The 17,110-nt window shown below is 47.3% G+C and overlaps 1 protein-coding gene across 1 annotated transcript in view; it reads right to left on the reverse strand.

The window, feature by feature from the left end:
• Positions 1-17,110, reverse strand: part of LOC126094751 (paired box protein Pax-6) — a 244,643-nt gene that overhangs the window by 51,177 nt on the left and 176,356 nt on the right. The window contains exon 5 of the mRNA XM_049909301.1: positions 10,370-10,452. Within this exon, the coding sequence (XP_049765258.1) occupies positions 10,370-10,452 (83 nt within the window). The remainder of the gene's footprint in view (positions 1-10,369; positions 10,453-17,110) is intronic.

Genomic DNA, 17,110 nt, shown 5'->3' on the forward strand with positions numbered 1-17,110 from the left:
AAAAAAACAACAAAAAAAAACAAAAAAACGATATAACCGAAAACCGGTTCTGTCAGCGATAGCCGCCATACCTACTCCTTATTACCATTTACCGAGAACTTTGTTTCGGTATTGCGTAATGTTTATGGCACATGAGGGATGTGAATTTGACTGTGTATGTGAATACCAGAGTTCCTGTTGCACAGCAATGTAAAGCCTAACCGGTAGCAATACAGGGTAGTCAAAAAGAACTTTACAATTTTGGAATGATACAGAATTTTACTGAGACAACTTACGGAGTCGATAGATATGTCATTTTGTAGCACATAGCCTCAAGTTTGATTCACACAGTGTATCAGTACTCCATTCCGCCACCAGGAGCGCCAGGGTAGTGCACAGTTAAAATGGCTATTTTCACTGGTGCGGAGCGTGCTCGCTTTGTGTTTTAGGTAGGTTTGAAAACTTTTTAATTCCACAGGTCGACGAAGATGACCGAGATGGGATGGTTTACTACCAGCAAGGGCGAGCGGTTCTAGGCGCTACAGTCTGGAACCGCACGACCGCTATGGTCGCAGGTTCGAATCCTGCCTCGGGCATGGACGTGTTTAATGTCCTTAGGTTAGTTAGGTTTAAGTAGTTCTAAGTTCTAGGGGACTGATGACCACTGCAGTTAAGTTCCATAGTGCTCAGAGCCATTTGAATCATTTTTTACTACCAGCAAGACGGTGCACCACCTCATTTCCTCACGGAAGTTCGAGATTTTGTCGATAATCGCTTCCAAAGTAGGTGTATTGGTTGTGGAGGGCCAGTCACATGGCCACCTCGTTCCCCATTCTTGACACCATTGGAGTTCCTTCTCTGGGGTCTCATTAAGAACCGTGTGTATATTCCTCCATTCCAAACAATTTAACCGACCTGAAAAATCCAATCTACGCTGCCACTGTAAATGTTATGCCCGATTTGTTGCAACAAGTGTGGGAAGATTGGTTCAGATGGCTCTGAGCACTATGGGACTTAACTTCTGAGGTCATGAGTCCCCTAGAACTTAGAACTACTTAAACCTAACTAACCTAAGGACATCACACACATCCATGCCCGAGGCAGAATACGTACCTGCGACCGTAGCGGTCGCTCGGTTCCAGACTGTAGCGCGTACTTCAGTGATGGACTGTGCGGCTGCTCCCGGCGGAGATTCGAGTCCTCCCTCGGGCATGTGTGTGTGTGTGTTTGTCCTTCGGATAATTTAGGTGAAGTAGTGTGTAAGCTTAGGACTGATGACCTTAGCAGTTAAGTCCCATAAGATTTCACACACAATTTTTTGTAGCGCCTAGAAACGTTCGGCCACCCCGGCCGGCGTGTGAAGATTGATTGATTGGGAAGGGTTATGGGACTAAACGGTGTGTGAAGAGATTGAATACCTGTAGGATGTTTGCCGCATCAGAAATGGTGGTCACATCGAACCAAAATGCCAATTGACACTGTCATGTGAAACTTGAGGCTGTTTGCTACAAAATGAAAAATCTACCGATTTTGTGAGTTATCTCAATAAATATCTGTATCATTCCAAAGCTGTAAAGTCTTTTTTGACTCACACGGTATTTTGGCTTTAGATAATGGTTTCCCTCTTCTTTTTTTCTAATCTTTTTGTGTGATCGTTAAACGGCCCAGAGCAGAGAAAATACTGTCAACACGCAGTTCGCAGTGTTCTGTTGCACGTCGGCTGCTGTACAAAGACCTATGGCAGTCGGCGGGACACTAATGAATGACTGCAACAGAAGTCGCAGCCGGAGGTGGTTCGCGACTGCGCGCGCGCTCTGAAAGCGGCCCCTTGGGCTGACGGCGCACTTCAAAGACGCGCGCGCGCGGCCGGGCCGGGAGTTTATTTCGGTACACAGCCGCGCAGTAAGCCCCGGGCCTGATGGGAGGCGCGCCGCTGAATAACGCTTTGTGTAAACTAGGAAGACAGTGGCGGCAGGCAGGTGAATAGCCGCGTTCTGCCGGGGCTGAGCGAGGCTGCGCGGCCGCTTTGCCGCAGCCATCGCAGTCATTATCGATGGCGGCGTCGGCTCTTCCTTTTCAGGAGGCCCTCGGCCCGGCCATTAGTTTAATTTCTGCGCTTTTGCCAGCCGGCGCGGGGCCGCCTGCCTTGCGCGTCCCTGCACGTATCTCTCTCTCTCTCTCTCTCTCTCTCTCTCTCTCTCTGTGTGTGTGTGTGTGTGGGGGGGGGGAGGGGGCGGGGTGGTGCGTGGGTGGGTGTGCGTTAGCCGGGCCACGGCAGAGGAAGGGCCGGTTAGCCACCGCAGAACACGAGTGCCCGCAGGGAGTGCCGCGCTGTATTCACATTTAGATACTGCCGCCCACCCGCCAAAGTAGTTGCGCACGATGCTCTTTTCAAAAGTTGGTGAGCGGCGGCGGCGGCGGCCTTTCAGCGCCCTCCCCCGCAGTTTTCCTAGCTGCCCGGCCGCTACGCCATCTCATTTGATATTTCAGACACCGCGCAAGTAGCGGCGTCGCCTTTGCTCTGGCCTGCGCTTTTGTACCTCCGGCTCTCCCTCCTCTTCCCCCCCCCCCCCCCACCCGCTCCTCACCCACAGTACATCTCGTCACTTTCAAAGCGAAGCGCACCGCTCGAGATCACTCGTCTCACGTAGCGGAACATTTTTACCGCTGAGAAACGTTGTGATATACACACACACGCAGCACCCAGTGGCCCACAACCTATACAAAGTTCGTTTCTAATATATATGTTTTGAAAACGAGAAGACCTAAAACAGTAAATATATTGTAAATTTTAGAATCGTACCACCTCTCCCATCTCTTTTGTGTGCTGTTTCATTCACCCAGTTTCATATCCCTCCGCTTCTGGTCCCACTCCGCATTCTAAATCTCCTATCATAAATTTCCTTAAATCTGAGAGTAAAATAGATTGCAACGTATACCATTTTTAAGCGCGGGGATTTTTTTTAGTTAATGCAAACATTTAGCACGGCTTGCAGAAAAAACTGAAGAGGAAACGAGCGCGAGACAAACGGACTAGCTGTCTCTCATCATTGTTGTTGTTGTTGTGGTCTTCAGTCCTGAGACTGGTTTGATGCAGCTCTCCATGCTACTCTATCCTGTGCAAGATTCTTCATCTCCCAGTACCTACTGCAAGCTACATCCTTCTGAATCTGCTTAGTGTATTCATCTCTTGGTCTCCCTCTTACGATTTTTACCCTCCACGCTGCCCTCCAGTACTAAATTGGTGATCCCTCGATATCTTAGAACATGTCCTACCAACCGATCCCTTCTTCTACTCAAGTTGTGCCACAAGCTCCTCTTCTCCCGAATTCTATTCAATACCTCCTCATTAGTTATGTGATCTACCCATCTAATCTTCAGCATTCTTCTGTAGCACCACATTTCGAAAGCTTCTATTCTCTTCTTGTCCAAACTATTTATCGTCCACGTTTCACTTCCATACATGGCTACACTCCAAACGAATACTTTCAGAAACGACTTCCTGACATTTAAATCTATACTCGATGTTAATTTCTCATTTTTAGGCCTACCTTTTTGCTTGGAATGTATGTGGCATGTTACATGAAGCACTTCTTTGTCAGACATGGAAATATACACTGCCTAATCAAAAGAATCCTGATACCTCTTAGTGGACATTTACAGCGAGGTGACAATTGTCATGCGAAAGAGACATATACGCATACAGATAGCACGTACAGTCGTGGACAAAACGAGCGAGACCCCTCGCCTTTTCGTTATGCTGATCCGCACAGCTTTAAAGTCTGCTACACAGCATAACAGTCAAGGCGACGAAGTGCTACCAACATACTATGCACAGGCGTGAAACTGAAAAACTATCCTAACTTTGTCAGACTGTTTTCAATCGTGTATAAGACTATATTAATGCTGATTAGTGTGTTCCATTTTTACCGATTTAGGTGACGAAATCCTAACAACGAAAATAGCTACGACAATTACGGAAGATGAGGGCCGCTAAATAATTCCACCAACTCTTTATTCGAAATGTTCTAATTCCAGTAGATACATCAGCATATTAATCGTAGCTACGCTTTCGATCTAAATCACGTTTACAGGAATGCAAATAAAATCCATTTACCTATACACATGGTAATTCAGATCCCAGTATCAACGTCACCGCGTTTTAGAAGTGCGAGCATTCCAATTGGTAGCTAGCTTAAGAAACACATCGGCTAATGAACGTTTTCTGGCTGTGGCGAGTCTAACGGAGGATTTGAAACATTGTAGATTATGTTTGGCAGCTATGTCGTCGTTTATTTCCTGGGGTGGTGCACAATTATACTACTGAATTTACTCGCTAATAACAGTATTTTGTTATTTCTATAAACATCCCAAATGAGAGTCACATAAGCGGTGACATAAAGGTACAAAATTCATGTTTTTGAGTCCAGAAAGCTCTATGCAACAGAAACTGAAGATCATTTTGCCATTTTCATTGCGAAATTGCCGGCTTAACTCATGTCTGGGGAAGTAAGAGAGGGCTGTTTTCCTGGGTTGTCTGCTAGCGTAGTGAAAGGTGTTTGCTACTGCAAGGGAGGTCTGGTTTATTTTCGGGTCTAATCTCGATGGAGTCTCGATGGAGGCAGATAGACTATCAGTGAAGCAATTTTCAGAAATTCTCGAGCCCCCAGTACGTTTTATTGCTGGCGCCCTGGGGATGTCAATATGAAACTCTTGTAGAATTTCATACTTGTTACTGCCTACTTTTTCCGCTTCTGTCAGTGATTGAATTGACTTACGTGTGGCGCTGGATGATTTTCCACTGAATTTCGTTATGAATCTTCACACATTGCTAAATATGCACACTTTCATGGTATGTCAGCAACGGTAATCGAGTATGACTGGTCTGAATGTTGACACAGAACGTTTCACGGCCGAATGCGCATAATATTATTCTAATTCGTAATGATCTAGGGTACTTTGTCTTACTAAAACAGTTATGGTTCAAATGGCTCTGAGCACTATGGGACTTAACATCTGAGGTCATCAGTCCCCTAGAACTTAGAACTATTTAAACCTAACTAACCTAAGGACAACACACACATCCATGCCCGAGGCAGGATGCGAACCTGCGACCGTAGTGGTGGCTCGGTTCCAGACTGAAGCGTCTAGAACCGCTTGGCCACACCGGCCGGCTAAAACAGTTATGTTATCTCGATAAGCTGAAATTCATTTTTATAAGTACAGTTCATACTAATTATCGTTTCTTCTTTCATTTATATCTTATATTTACGTGTTTTGTTTAACACACTAATCAACATTAATGTAGTCTTACACACGATTGAAAACAGTCTGACAAAGTTCGGATAGTTTTTCAGTTCGTCGCCTTGACTGTTACGTTGTGTGTCACAGCCTCTGGTCTAGCTGAACCGATCACTGACTGGAAATGATGGTTCTCATGTTTCCAAACAACGGTGGAAAATTTAAGAGCGACAATGCGTCATGTCAGCGGACCACAACTGATCGTGATTTGGTTTAAGAACATATTGGACAAACAGAGGGAACGATTTGGCCACCCAGACCGCGCGACGTGAATCCATCGAACATTTATGGGACGTAATCGACAAGTCACTTCGTGCACAATATCCTGCACCGGTAACTCTTTCGCAGTTATGGGCGGCTGTAGAGGCAGCGTGGCTCAATAGTCCTGCAGGGGTCTTCCAACACGTTGCAGAGTCCATGCGACGCGGAGATGGTGCACTACGCCGAGCGAAAGGATGCCCGATACCATATTAGGAGGTGGCGCATGCTGGACCTGCATTCGGGAGGACGACGGTTCAAACCCGCGTCTGGCCATAATGATTTAGGTTTTCCGTGATTACCCTAAATCGCTTCAGGCAAATACTGGCATGGTTTCTTTGAAAGGTCACGGCCGACTTCCTTCCCCCGTCTTCCCTAATCCGAAGGGACCGATGATCTCGCTGTCTGGTCCCCTCCTCCCAACGACCAACCAACGATAGTAGTAGGTATCCCATGAATTTTGTTACCTCACTGTATGACGGCTTGAACTTTGCTGTGGACACTATCAGTGAGCTCTGTGAATGTTTGTGGAGGAATGGCACCCGATTATGCCTCGAGGTTTGAAACCAGAGAACGGACAGATGTCGGACTGAGGGGTCACCAGCGAAGTCCAAGCTATAACTCATCCACAAAGTGTTCCATTGAGCTCAGGTTGGGACACTGGGCGGGCCAGTCCATTTCAAGAATGTTATTCACGAACTTTTGCCTCACAGATGTTGTGAATGGCCAACCTGATACAAAGAAGCGTCGCCTCAGAACTGTTCCTCTACTGTACGCAGCGCACAATCCTGTAAAATTTGTTCATATCCTTCAGCATTTTAGAATTTTCTTAAGCACAATCACGGGACAACACCGTAATCGCGACAGACAACCCTCATACAGCAATCCCAGCTCATCCCTGCTTCTCTGTTGCCACTACAAATGACAGTAGTCAACGTTCTCCAGGCATTCGCCAAACCAATACCCTTCCATTAGACTCAATTCCAGTCAGCCACTGTCCAGTGACATCGCTGTTTACAGGATTTCAAGTTTCGCTTACCACTGACTACAGAAGTGTGTGGGTTATGAGGAGCTGCTCGACCGTTGAAGCCCATTCCTTTTGACTCCTTAAGGATATTCATTGTGCTAGTTGGATTACAGATAGCGCTTTGCAACTCACAAGTGAATCTTACCCCTAATTTCATTCAAGTTTGTACAACCACCCGCCCCAATGCTTTACAGACCCTACCCGTCAGTATGTGAGGCCTGCTTGGTCTTGGTTTAGCTAAAGTTTTCCATCGTGTTTCCATTTCACAGTCACGTCGCCAACAGCCGACTAGGGCAGCTGTAGAAGGGTTAACATATCTGTAAGGGATTTCTTACTCAGGTGACGTCCAATGACTAATCCACGTTCGAAGTCACTGAGCTCTCTTGACGCACTGTGCTGTTACAGCTTCTCCGCGGACAACACAACACTTCCCACCTGTTTTTATACTGGCGGGTCCACCTCTTGTGCGTTCTACTCGTCAATTTCGCATAATACACTTAAGCACCGAAGAAACTGGTGTAGGCATGTGTATTCAAATACAAAGATATGTAAGCAAACAGGCAGAATACGGCGCTGCGGTCGGCAACGCCTATATAACAGAAGTGTCTGGCGCAGTTGTTAGATCGGTTACTGCTGCTACAATGGCAGGTTATCAAGATTTAAGCGAGTTTCAACGCGGTGTTGTAGTCGGCGTACGAACGATGGGACACAGCATCTGCGAAGTAGCGATGAAGTGGGGATTTCTCCGTACGACCATTTCACGAGTGTACCGTGAATATCAGTAATCCGGTAAAATATCAAATCTACGACATCGCTGCGGCCAGAGAAAGATCCTGCAAGAACGGAACCAACGACGGCTGAAGAGAATCGTTCAACGTGACGGAAGTGCAGCCCTTCCGCAAATTGCTGCAGACGTCAGCGCTGAGCATCATCGATATAGGCTTTTGGAGCCGAAGGCTCACTCTTGTATCCTTCATGACTGCACGACACAAAGCTTTACACCTCACCTGGACCCACCAACACCGACACAGGACTGTTGATGACTGGAAACATGTTGCCTAGTCGGACGAGTCTCGTTTCAAATTATAAGGAGCTGCTAGACGTGCACGGGTATGGAGACAACCTCGTGAATCCATGGAGCCTGTATGCCAGCAGGGGAATGTTCAAGCTGGTGGAGGCTCTGTAATGGTGTGGGGCGTGTGCAGTTGGAGTGACATGGGACCCCTGATACGTCTAGATATGACTCTGATGGGTGACACATACATAAGCATCCTGTCAGATCACCTGTATTCATTCATGTCCAGCCGGCCGCGGTGGTCTAGCGGTTCTGGCGCTGCAGTCCGGAGCCGCGGGACTGCTACGGTCGCAGGTTCGAATCCTGCCTCGGGCATGGGTGTGTGTGATGTCCTTAGGTTAGTTAGGTTTAAGTAGTTCTAAGTTCTAGGGGACTTATGACCTAAGATGTTGAGTCCCATAGTGCTCAGAGCCCCCCCTCCCCCCCCCCCCCAATTCATGTCCATTGTGCATTCCGACGGACTTGGGCAATTCCAGCAGGACAATGCGAAACCTCACATGTCCAGAATTGCCAAAGAGTGTCTCCAGGAACACTTTTCTAAGTTTAAACACTTCCGCAGGCCACCAGACACCCCAGACATGAACATTATTGAGCATATATGGGTGTCTTGCAACGTGCTGTTCAGAAGAGATCTTCATCCCCTCGTTCTCTTCCAGACTCATGAACAGCCCTGCAATATTAACGGTGTCAATTCCCTCCAGCACTACTTCAGACATTAGTCGAGCGCATACCACTTAGTGTTGCGGCATTTCTGCGTGTTCGCGGGGGCTCTACGCGATATTAGGCAGGTGCAACAGTTTGTTTGACGATTCAGTGTACATTATATTCTGATCAGGTAGTATAACTTGACTAGATGATGAAGTCATACGTCAGTGCACGGCAGCAATCAACATAATTTCTCATACATGACCGCTCGAAGCTATGACACGCACACATAAAATTTACATGTATCCAAGCGGAAACGTTGTTTTATTTCTATGAGGGTGCGGTAAGAGTGAACTAACTTGTTGAAATGGACACTCGGCTTACAGCTTCCTATCCTGACTGTGATCCAGCCATTCATTACCTTTCATATTCGTTGGCTCTCTATGCGAGAGGTGAAGGTTTGTTCAGAATGTTCTCCAACCCAATCACGAACAATCGTGGCTCACTGAGAAGGGCTATTGTCATCCATAAGCATTCCACCGCCAGCCCATTCCACGTAAACGCAGCACACACCATTTTGGAGCCACCACCAGCTTGCACAGTGTCTTGTTCACAGCTTGGGTCCATGACTTCGTGGGGTGTGCGCCACACTCGAACTCTGCCATCAGCCCTTACCAACTGATGTCGGGACTCATCTGACCGAGCCACAATTTTCCAGTCGTTTGGGGTCCAACTGATATTTTCACGAGCCCAGGAGAGGCGCTGCAGTTGCTGTCGTGCTGTTAGCAAAGGCACTCGCGTAGCTCGTTTGCTGTCACAGCACATTGACGCCAGTTTCGGCCGCACTGTCCAAACGGATTTGTTCGTCGTACGTCCCCCATCGATTTCTGCGGTTATTTCATGCAGTTTTGCTTATCTGTTGGCACTGACAGCTCTACGAAACATCGCTACTCCCGTCGTTAAGTGAAGGCTGTCGGCTACTGCATCGTCCGTGGTGAGAGGTAATGCCTGAAATTTGGTATTCTCGGCAGACTGTTGACTTTGTGTATCTCGGAATACTGAATTCCCGAACGATTTCCGAAATCTAATGTTTCGTGCTTAATAAGTCTCAATATGGTCAGAATGTTAACAGAAATTAAGATCAGGCGAGGGAGATTACTAAACTACGTAAACACGAGTCGTAGACAGACTTTAATAAACAGAGATTTTGAATAAGCCCTCAATACAAATACAAGAACGTCATTTAATCGTTTAATGTGACACCTCGAAATTAGTGACGAAAATTATTTTAACGTTTTCAGAGTTTACACATTACTGTAGCGGCAGTCACTATACGGTCAGCGGGAGAAAATCACACACAAGAAATAATGAAATACGCAAGAAAAAGAAAGCGAGCGAGAAAGTGTCTGCGAAGTTTTAAATTCGTATCCTGGGCTTGTTATGTTAGAAGCGAATGTTCTGCGATGTGTACTGGATAAAATTTGGCAGTTAAATCAACTACACCAAAAGTATCGAGGTGCCATTAATATGTTAAGAAAATAAGCTGGACTGCGGAAACAGCACGACAGTAACATAGTCAACATGCGTACTGCAACGTACAATGTTCGTTCTTGTTTTCTGATATTACATTTTTTACAGGCAAATACTCGAAATTCCTGTCTCCAACATCATTACAAGGTGACAACAACCATAGCAGAACACAGAGAACGTTAATCGGACATTTCCGAGCGCTCGCTCTGATTGTAACTGTCGCCTTAAGGGCGTAAATGTTCAACGTTTCGTTTTCGATCTGTGGTTTTTTGGGAAAGCTTCACTCGATCATACGTGCCCCATCCTGCTCTGGCCGCCTCGCCAGCAGAGCGTCTGCCTTCTCTCTACTTAACTTTATGTATAAAATTATCATTAAATTCACGATCAAATTGAAACCAGAATTCAAAAAAACAAATAAGTTTAATGAAGTAGACTACATATACAGGAAAGAATCAAGGAGCTTTTAGGTGAGAGACTGTTTTCTGACCTCGAACTGTATCTTTAGGCTGTTGCAAGGTTCTGCGAAACTCAAGTGCGTGATGTGGAAGACTCACCTGTATGCGGGCTTCGGGCAGGCCGATCTTCTCCGCTAGGCGTTCTCGCGCGAACACGTCCGGGTAGTGCGTGCGCTCGAACTCTGCAACACAAGAAAGGGGCGGATCAGCCTAGAGCCGGGCCTCGCCAGTGACCTTCCAACAGCGCCATAGCCGCTCCACACTCGCTTGTCTTTGGAATCGACGTGGCGGATGGCATGGGGGGGGGGGGGGTATTACAATAGTCCTTGAGCAAAGGGGCAAGTGCGAACTCCAGTAATTATCCCCTCTTTACTACTACTCGATTTGTGTAACGACTTTTGGCAAAGGCCGCATTGGTTCTTAATGTGCATTATTTGTAACGAATTTGATGGTCAGAAATACACTCCTGGAAATGGAAAAAAGAACACATTGACACCGGTGTGTCAGACCCACCATACTTGCTCCGGACACTGCGAGAGGGCTGTACAAGCAATGATCACACGCACGGCACAGCGGACACACCAGGAACCGCGGTGTTGGCCGTCGAATGGCGCTAGCTGCGCAGCATTTGTGCACCGCCGCCGTCAGTGTCAGCCAGTTTGCCGTGGCATACGGAGCTCCATCGCAGTCTTTAACACTGGTAGCATGCCGCGACAGCGTGGACGTGAACCGTATGTGCAGTTGACGGACTTTGAGCGAGGGCGTATAGTGGGCATGCGGGAGGCCGGGTGGACGTACCACCGAATTGCACAACACGTGGGGCGTGAGGTCTCCACAGTACATCGATGTTGTCGCCAGTGGTCGGCGGAAGGTGCACGTGCCCGTCGACCTGGGACCGGACCGCAGCGACGCACGGATGCACGCCAAGACCGTAGGATCCTACGCAGTGCCGTAGGGGACCGCACCGCCACTTCCCAGCAAATTAGGGACACTGTTGCTCCTGGGGTATCGGCGAGGACCATTCGCAACCGTCTCCATGAAGCTGGGCTACGGTCCCGCACACCGTTAGGCCGTCTTCCGCTCACGCCCCAACATCGTGCAGCCCGCCTCCAGTGGTGTCGCGACAGGCGTGAATGGAGGGACGAATGGAGACGTGTCGTCTTCAGCGATGAGAGTCGCTTCTGCCTTGGTGCCAATGATGGTCGTATGCGTGTTTGGCGCCGTGCAGGTGAGCGCCACAATCAGGACTGCATACGACCGAGGCACACAGGGCCAACACCCGGCATCATGGTGTGGGGAGCGATCTCCTACACTGGCCGTACACCACTGGTGATCGTCAAGGGGACACTGAATAGTGCACGGTACATCCAAACCGTCATCGAACCCATCGTTCTACCATTCCTAGACCGGCAATGGAACTTGCTGTTCCAACAGGACAATGCACGTCCGCATGTATCTCGTGCCACCCAACGTGCTCTAGAAGGTGTAAGTCAACTACCCTGGCCAGCAAGATCTCCGGATCTGTCCCCCATTGAGCATGTTTGGGACTGGATGAAGCGTCGTCTCACGCGGTCTGCACGTCCAGCACGAACGCTGGTCCAACTGAGGCGCCAGGTGGAAATGGCATGGCAAGCCGTTCCGCAGGACTACATCCAGCATCTCTACGATCGTCTCCATGGGAGAATAGCAGCCTGCATTGCTGCGAAAGGTGGATATACACTGTACTAGTGCCGACATTGTGCATGCTCTGTTGCCTGTGTCTATGTGCCTGTGGTTCTGTCAGTGTGATCATGCGATGTATCTGACCCCAGGAATGTGTCAATAAAGTTTCCCCTTCCTGGGACAATGAATTCTCGGTGTTCTTATTTCAATTTCCAGGAGTGTAGCTTTATAACATGGGCAGCCACAGCCCTTGAAATTCATGGTAAACAGGACTTGAACAAAACGTAAACAGCTGTTAATTATACATACTCGTACTAAGATGGTATCTTTTCTTGTCCGAAAGAACAGATACTATCGGTGACGATGCAGCTCGTTAGAATGAAATTACAATGAAATGAAAACCCTTAGCTGCTTACAGGCGTTGACATACGTCAACGGGGACAGATAGAAATGTGTGCCCCGACCGGGACTCGAACCCGGGATTTCCTGCTTATATGGCGGACGCTCTATCCATCTAAGCCACCGAGGACACAGAGGATAGCGCGACTGCGGGGATTTATGTCTGACACGCCTCCCGCGAAACCCACATTCTCAACGTATTGTCCCGCACTACATTCGTAGTGCCCCCGCCCATTATACTCATTACTCGCGGCGCGTTGCCGATTCCCGTAAGAGTTCGGGCACTGTTTGTACATCCGCACAGAAGAAGAAGCTGAAGCCGTTGCAATGCAAGTATTAATATTGAGTTCTTCACTCTGCACCGTTGCTATAAGATTAAGTTGCTGGTACAGGGCGTAAACTGTTTATGTTACTGAAAGTACTATCTACGGGCATATGTTTCCAACGGTACGTTCATCTTAAAGTACTCAGTTTGGGATACTCTACAGTGTATATAATTTTGAACCTGAACGTTTGGAACATCATGTGTACGGAAGCAAACAATGCGGTTTTCAACGATCACTGCTTCACTTCATTACTAACAATTATTTTGGTAATTTATTACAGTCTGACTGGATCAATGACTTCTCTGTCGTAAAACGAGAAAAGTAAACTGCGTGCTCAAACTCCTGACACCTACAGTCTCAAGAAGCTATTGTTTATCTTTGAGCCAAGGTCCGTGCTCTTTAACTGGGTGTCGCCCCTGTGTAAAGCTTGGGCGTCGTCAGTCGGGTCATTTCATTCTGAGTATTTTCCACCTAAGCAAACAACCTGATATTCAGCAAAGAAAGTTTCCAGAAATTTTCATGTTAAAATTAGGGAATAAGAGCTGCTTCTAATAACTTTGTTGGAGCAGTGTTAATGAGGCAGTTGCATTTGCACAGAGCCTTGCATGACGCGTGGTATCCATTGCCGTAATTGTCGTAACTCTTGCTGTTTTGCAACAGACGAATATGTTTTAGCAACATACGTAGTTCCACATTTTCGCCTGTTAATGACAGTCACTCCTGACGAGCAAGAAAAAAAAGAAAAATAATGAAAAAACTGCCTCCTGCATTTTTGCAAGAAAATAAGATTGGTCCAAAAATAATTTAGTATAGTACCTTTGTTTTACTATCAGCAGTGACGTACTTTACCTCAACAGTGCTAGCCCAAGAATATTTCTTTGAAGAGGCAGGCGTAGCTTTTCACTGTTACCGAAATGCTTCGCAGAGCGCTATGGGTTTGGATTTAGAGATCTTCCAGATGGAATGGTGAAGATGGCAGAAAAAGTTCGTAACAGAGTTATTACAGCATAAATAGGATCTAAGAGCATTGTAATTAACCTAAAAGAGTATATTACAACGGACAAATGTTTAATTATTCGAAAGACGCCCAGGAAAGTCGTAATAATGGCTATTAAGAAAAGCATGTAGGAGATTCTGCCATGGACCACGCTTACCATGCCGTGATGTGCAGTAATCGTCACACTGAGAAATTCTCTTTCAGCGAGAATTACGCGAACATTTTACGTGACCGTGTCCATCCTTGTCCCGTCACCTTCATCTGACACCTTTTAGCAGGAAGATGTTAGTACAATACCATATATGAGACTGCGTTGTCCATCTTTGTTTCGCTGCTCATAAAAATTCAGTTGTACCGCACTTGCAACAGTCATTGCACGTTAGTATTATAGAACTTCTGTTTAATGTTTTGAATAAAAAGATTTGCTCCCGTTGTCTGCCTCGCATTTGTATTTGTTCCAATGTGTGTGAAATCTTATGGGACTAAACTGCTAAGGTCATCACTCCCTAAGCTTACACACTACTTAACCTAAATTATGCTAAGGACAAACACACACACACCCCTGCCCGAGGGAGGACTCGAACCTCCGCCGGGATCAGCCGCACAGTCCATGACTGCAGCGCCTTAGACCGCTTTGTTTTTTTATCTCATTTTGTTCGTTAACGTTCGTTGCGTTTGTTCGCAGCGGACGTCCCATGACACCCTTTGAAGTTCGTTGTTGATCCATTCACTCAGTTTTTTTTATTACAGAGGGCAGCTAACCCTCCGTCCGCACACGCTGAGCTACCGCGCCGGCATCGCTCGGCTAATCATACGCGGCGCATTTGTATTTACTAAATGGCATGATATTTGCACGAAAAGCAAAAGGAATTTATATTTCTTTCGATTTTCAGGCGAACACTGGAATTTCTTATCCCGATACGAACCTGAACCGTAGGAGAAGAGAGACAATAGCTGATCAAAAGCATACGGACGCTGCTGTATAGTATGGAACTGAACGCTAGATGTCACGAGAGGCCGCCCCGCCAGTATAATAGGAGTCAGGGAGTACTGTGTTGTCAGCAGGAAGCAAGAACAGCACAACTGGTCTGTCTGGAGAGCTGTCACTGCGGACGTAGACTAGTCGCTTGGATGTTGTAAGGTAACCCTTATTTGCAGATAAGAGCGCATCTTTACTTTATTTCCACTTTTGCTATTTCACATAGGTGAAGTGAATGTATCAGCGCTGCAGCACGTACAGAGTAAGGAGCGCGCAGTAGGTTCCCACACTGGCTAGCAGAGTCAGAGGGATGAGGCGCCGATGCAGAAATCGCTCGTGACGTCAGCAAAGAGATACCTAGGGGAAGTACATTCATTCTGATGCGAATCATGTAGTTGTTATTAATAATTGGAAATAATTGGAAATGTGAGATTATGGCCTCCCGTCCGCTAGACCGCTCGCCTGGTGCAAGTCTTTCGATTTGACGCCACTTCGGCGCCGGCCTCGGTGGCCGTGCGGTTCTAGGCGCTCCAGTTCGGAACCGCGCTGCTCCTACGGTCGCAGGTTCGAGTCCTGCCTCGGGCATGGATGTGTGTGACGTCTTTAGGTTTAAGTAGTTCTAAGTCTAGGGGACTGATGACCTCAGATGTTGAGTCCCGTAGTGCTCAGAGCCATTTGAGCCACTTCGGTGACTTGCGCGTCGATGGGGATGAAATGATAATCATTAGGACATCACAACACCCAGTCCCTGAGCGGAGAAAATCTCCGACCCAGCCGGGAATCGAACCCGGGCCCTTAGAATTCACATTCTGTCGCTCCATCCAGCTACCGGGGCTGACATAAATATAAATGAAATGAGCGTATGGCACTCTTGGCCGGGAGTCCTCATCCGGAGAAGTTCGGCCACCAAGTGCAAGTCTTATTGAAGTCGACGCCACATTGGGCGACTTGCGTGCCGGTGATGAGGATAACACAACACCCCGTCCACGAACGGAGAAAATCTCCAGTCCGGTTGGGAATCGAACCTGGGTACGCTGCATGGGAGGTAAGCACGTTACCTCCCAGCTAAACAGGCGGACTGTTATTAGTAAATACTTGCTAGCAGAAGTTGCCTTTTGCCACTCAGACATTAGGAGGAGTTCACGGGTCATAAACACTATTTTTCAGTAATTTTACAATGCCAGGAAACGTTGATATCAATAAATAATTGAATAACTATGACAAAACCGAAGATATGCGACCTTATACAAACTATACCGATTGTACGCTCAACTTACAGACTGTGCGCCATAGTAGGCAGTCGTCGACAGGATGCCCTTCGATCTAGTCATGCAGTAGACCATGCTCTCGTACCGTTAGCTGATAATCAGTATGAACAAGTTCAGTTTACGACGTTTCTTAAATAAACGCACCATAATGGCATCCTGTGTAAAAGTTATTTGCACCAAAAAACTTCTCCCCGCTACATTACGTAAAACAGTAGTATTGCACTTTCAGAATGCGAGGGCGCTGCTGCGGCTCCGGAAGGGGACATAAAGCTACGAGAGCATCTCCACGTAACAAGTAGGACGAATTCCTACGCGGTGGCTCACTGAGCCAGTTAAAGGACGGACCGGCTCAATTATCACAAAACTCAGGTGGGAAAGCGTCGCTAGATTATACTGTACGCCCCTAATGCCACCATTTACCGACTCACCGGCTAAACTGAGAGGTTTAGTACGAGTGGGGGGGGTTCTTGCAATGTCGCCTGAGTAAGAAATCCAAGGACATTCCAACCCTTTGAAGGTGGCCAAGTAGACTCTTGGCGACGTGGTTGTGAAATGGAAAACGGAAGGAACAACCCAAGTAAACCAAAACCAGACATGTACTGACGTACAAGGACCGTTGAATATTGCGAAGGATGATTGTAAAAAAAATCGCGTGAAATCAGCGAAGGGAACCACCCATGAGTTCCAAAATGCTATCAGCAGACCAGCTAGCCGTAGAGAGTTAAAAAAATGGTACAGCGGTCGAACAGCAGCTCATAAACACACATTTCTACAGTCAATGTTAAGCAGCGCTTGACACTGTACCGTGGATGACTAGAAACGAGTGATTTGGACTGTTGAATCTATCTATACCTTGTCAAAATGCGAAGGAAGAGTTTGGGTATGGTAAGTGCCTGGAGAATTTTACCTGCGATCGTGCCTAGTGCCATCAGTGAAATATGGAGGAGGTGATGTTACGGTATCGGCATGTTTTTCGTGGTTAGAATGTGCTCCCGCCGGCCTCTGTGGCCGAGCGGCTCTAGGCGCTTCAGTCTGGAACCGTGCGACCGCTACGGTCGCAGGATCGAATCCTTCCTCGGGCATGGATGTGTGTGATGTCCTTAGGTTAGTTAGGTTTAAGTAGTTCTAAGTTCTAGGGGACTGATGACCTCGGACGTTAAGTCCCATAGTGCTGTGAGCCATTTGAACCATTAGCCATTTGGTACCTTG

The sequence above is a fragment of the Schistocerca cancellata genome, chromosome 8 (genome assembly GCF_023864275.1).
Source record: "Schistocerca cancellata isolate TAMUIC-IGC-003103 chromosome 8, iqSchCanc2.1, whole genome shotgun sequence".
In the NCBI taxonomy this organism is placed as follows: Eukaryota; Metazoa; Arthropoda; class Insecta; order Orthoptera; family Acrididae; genus Schistocerca; species Schistocerca cancellata.